Here is a 3,581-nt window from a genome sequence, read left to right as displayed (position 1 = left end):
ATGCCGACGTGGGGAGAGGAGAGAGAAGGGAGAGAGGGAGGAGAAAAGAGGGAAGGAGAGAGGATGACACGTGGGCCCCGCATGTCAAGGGTCAAACAATTTTTTTTATGTGAATGACAAATGGGTCTCATAATATTTTTTAAATTATAATGTCCGCCATGTTAGCGCCACGTGGAAGGAAGACCAGGTCAATACTGCCACGCCAACGAAACCACCCTCCAAAACCACCAAGGGAGTCAAATTGCACCGGTTTTAACAGTTTAGGCAGTTAAGATATCTGGTTTTGTAGTTCAGGGTCACGGATTAGATTCGTGTCACTTAAAATATCTTGTTTTGTAGTTCAGGGCCACGGATTAGATTCGTGTCGATTTTAAGGGAGTCAAATTGAACCTATTCCCTCAAGCTATGCAGGTTCTTCTTCCTTCTGCACTCGCTTCCAGCCCTAACCCTAGCCACGCGCACTTCAAAATTTCCTCATCAAGGAGATCTTCTTCTTCCGCTCGTAATGCTGGATGGATGGATGGACGTGCTGATGTGATGATCCCTTCTTATTGTTGCGCCAACGCCGCGAACGAGCCGCCCTATGATGGGTGAGGGTGAGTTGGTTCTTTCCCCTCTTTGTGGGTGGGGAATTTTCTTTCTTTGTTCGATCGCCAAAATGGGCCGCATTGATGAATCTGATATTTCCTCTTCCGTTCTTGATTTTTTAGCATAGTGAATCTGCCCCTACCTGTATTTGGAGGCGGACAGGAATAACTTGTAGGGCAATCACGCGGTGAATCGGCAGTTGAAGGTGCCAAATGACAAAACCGCATTTGGTTTTACTGTTCATGCAGGGCTTATTTGTATTGTTCAGGAGTAGGGATGAAAATGGAGCGGATACGGACGGATAATGCTCATACCGTATTCGTTTTTATATTTTTTACCGGATACGAAAACGAATACGGATAGCTCGAATACAAAAACAAATACGGATTATCTCGAATACGAATAAGAATCGAATATGATCGGACACGAATACGAAAACAAATTTTTCTCGGAACACGAAAACCAACTTAACTTCTAATAGAAACAAATATCAACTTATATAATTAGCTCACTTTATATTAAATGTAGTATAATTTATAAATATTTTAAAAAAATTAAATAATATTAATAGTGTGGACTAGTGTTAAGAGATAAACCACTATTAAAATCTAAAAATGTATATTGAAGGTCATAGAGTTATAAAGAAATGGGGTATGTCTCATGGCTTCTGCGGATATCCGAATAGCACTGTTCACCGGATATCCGAATTATTATCCGTATCCGACGGAAACCCCGATACCATATTCGTATCTGTATCCGGGAGAAAATATCCATATTCGTATCTGTATCCGAACTATCCGAGAATTATCCGATCCGAAAGGTATCCGTATTTGTTTTTTGCCGGAGCGGACGGAAACTATCCGCTCCGTTTTCATCCCTATTCAGGAGATTAGTCAGGGTTCAGAGTCATTGGATCTAATTCATGTGATTTGTGCGTTCCTCTGTCAGTATAATCCACGCTGATGACAACGGGCATAAATTTTCCCCAAGAGATGTCTTCCCATCAAATTGAGCTATCTAATACTTATTTTTTAGATTGTTAGTGCATTGAAATTTAAAAGAAATTAATTTATCGGTTGATTATTTTCTTTCTCCCCAACCTTTTCATGATAGCAGTTTTCTTAATCGCTATTTGAAAGTACCGATTTTCATTTCTTAACAGATATGTTGACTGAACAATATGACAATACTGATGATGTTGACATTGATGAGCTAGCTGGTTCCATGAGGGCAGATCTAAATCGTCGCATTGCACTGAATGAGTATCGAGGGAATGGAAACAAATGCTGCGTTATACGCAAAATAGTATGCTGAATTCGTCAGAATGATAGAAACGCATATGAACCAAGTGTTCTCTCAATTGGCCCTTATCACCATTCAGAGTTGCCTCTACTTGCCATGGAAACAGAGAAGTGGATATGTGTAGACTACATTCTTAAGCTAAACCATCATGTTAGCTTGCGTGAGTACCCGAGCTTGCTTTCTGGGCTGGAGAAACAGGTAAGAGGCTGTTACAGTGAGGACATAGACATGGACAGTAAGGAGTTCTTGCAGATGCTTCTGCTGGATAGCTGCTTCATTCTTGTTTATCTTGGAGGTATGCAAGGGATTTGCAGGGCTAAAGACACACATGAAGCTTCTGTTGATGGTCATGGGATCCAAGAAGATAGTGATACTGTTGAATGGTATAATAGTTCTGCTGTGTATGACCTACTGCTGCTGGAGAATCAAATTCCCTTCTTCGTTATTAGGGCCATTTATCAGCTGTTCTCTCGTGATACCATGGCGACTACACCATTACTTACAAGTGATATTTCTGAATTCATGGAAGGCATTCTTTACCATTTTCCAAAAGCAATCACTGAGGCGAATAGGCCAGTAGACTTTTACCATCTGCTACATCTGTGCCGTATGTACCTGAAGCCTGGTCACAAGGTGGAGGATAAACAGCATCATGGTCATGCTGGAAAGTCTCACTACTTTGACTATATATCTGATTTTGGCCAAAAGGTCTTCTGTGTTGGACAGGAGCAAAACATGTTATATGAATTAAGCAAGTTGAATTCACCAGAGCATGTTTATCGGTGGCGTAGAGCAGTGGACTATCATGAGGCAGGAATAGAAATCAAGAAACGGGACTTTCATGAAGAAGACCCTCATTCTTTGTTGGACATTAGATTCAGGAAAGGAGTCATGGAAATACCATGTTTGCCAATCGATGATAAATCTTCTTTGCTTTTCAGAAATCTTGTTGCTCTTGAGCAAACATGTCCTCAAGTCGGCGACGACATCACTGCTTACATTGTGCTCATGTCTGAATTTGTCAGTACAGCTGCTGATGTTGCACTTCTTGCACAGAAAGGGATAATAGTCCATCAGATGGAAAGCGATGAGGAAGTGTCGACTCTCTTCACCAAACTTTTTGAGTATGTGGCATTTGACTTTAGAGGTGAACACTACCTGAAATCCTTATATTGTGCCATGGAAGCACATTACCAAAGTCGTCTAAATAGGTGGAATGCATGGCTGTGGCACAATCATTTCAGCAATCCGTGGTTAGGTTTTGCTGCAATAACTTCCGCTTTCATAGTATTATGCAGTATTATGCAAACTGTTCTTGCTTTCTTATCGTACGCAGCATAAACCTAGATAAAGCAAAAGAGTATGTTTCAGGTGCATCCCGCCTTCGCACCGCTTTTTTTTTTTTTTTTGATATGGAATGATTCCATTACCTCATAGACCCAGTGATATCACTGCTCACCAAAACCTCCACCCCTGGGGGAATATCGTCCCACCTAAGGATGTCATAGAGTTCCACATTACATCTCAGCACCGCTTTTTTTTTATCAACGTGTCCTCGAGTAGTACCTGTTAATGACCAAATTTGGTAATATCAGCATCGGAAGAGGAGACTAGATCGAGGTGGAGTCGAAGGCGGAGATTGATTCGAGAACAGAGCAAGAATCGGCTGAAGTCCAGATCGGCTACGATTA

The 3,581-nt window shown here is 41.3% G+C and overlaps 1 protein-coding gene across 1 annotated transcript; it reads left to right on the top strand.

Annotated features, from left to right (window-relative positions):
* Positions 1–2,370: 2,370 nt before the first annotated feature.
* On the top strand, positions 2,371–3,231 carry LOC127772677 (uncharacterized). The gene has a single exon (XM_052298631.1). The coding sequence runs from the start codon at positions 2,371–2,373 to the stop codon at positions 3,229–3,231; it is 861 nt and encodes a 286-aa protein (XP_052154591.1).
* Positions 3,232–3,581: the final 350 nt, after the last annotated feature.

The sequence above is a fragment of the Oryza glaberrima genome, chromosome 5 (assembly GCF_000147395.1).
Source record: "Oryza glaberrima chromosome 5, OglaRS2, whole genome shotgun sequence".
Classification (NCBI taxonomy): domain Eukaryota; kingdom Viridiplantae; phylum Streptophyta; class Magnoliopsida; order Poales; family Poaceae; genus Oryza; species Oryza glaberrima.
Note: the sequence above shows the minus strand (reverse complement) of the source record. Positions and strands in the feature narration are given on the sequence as shown.

Excerpts from the sequence above, each read along its gene's own strand:
- LOC127772677 (XM_052298631.1), top strand. The coding sequence starts at position 2,371 with ATGGCGACTACACCATTACTTACAAGTGATATTTCTGAATTCATGGAA.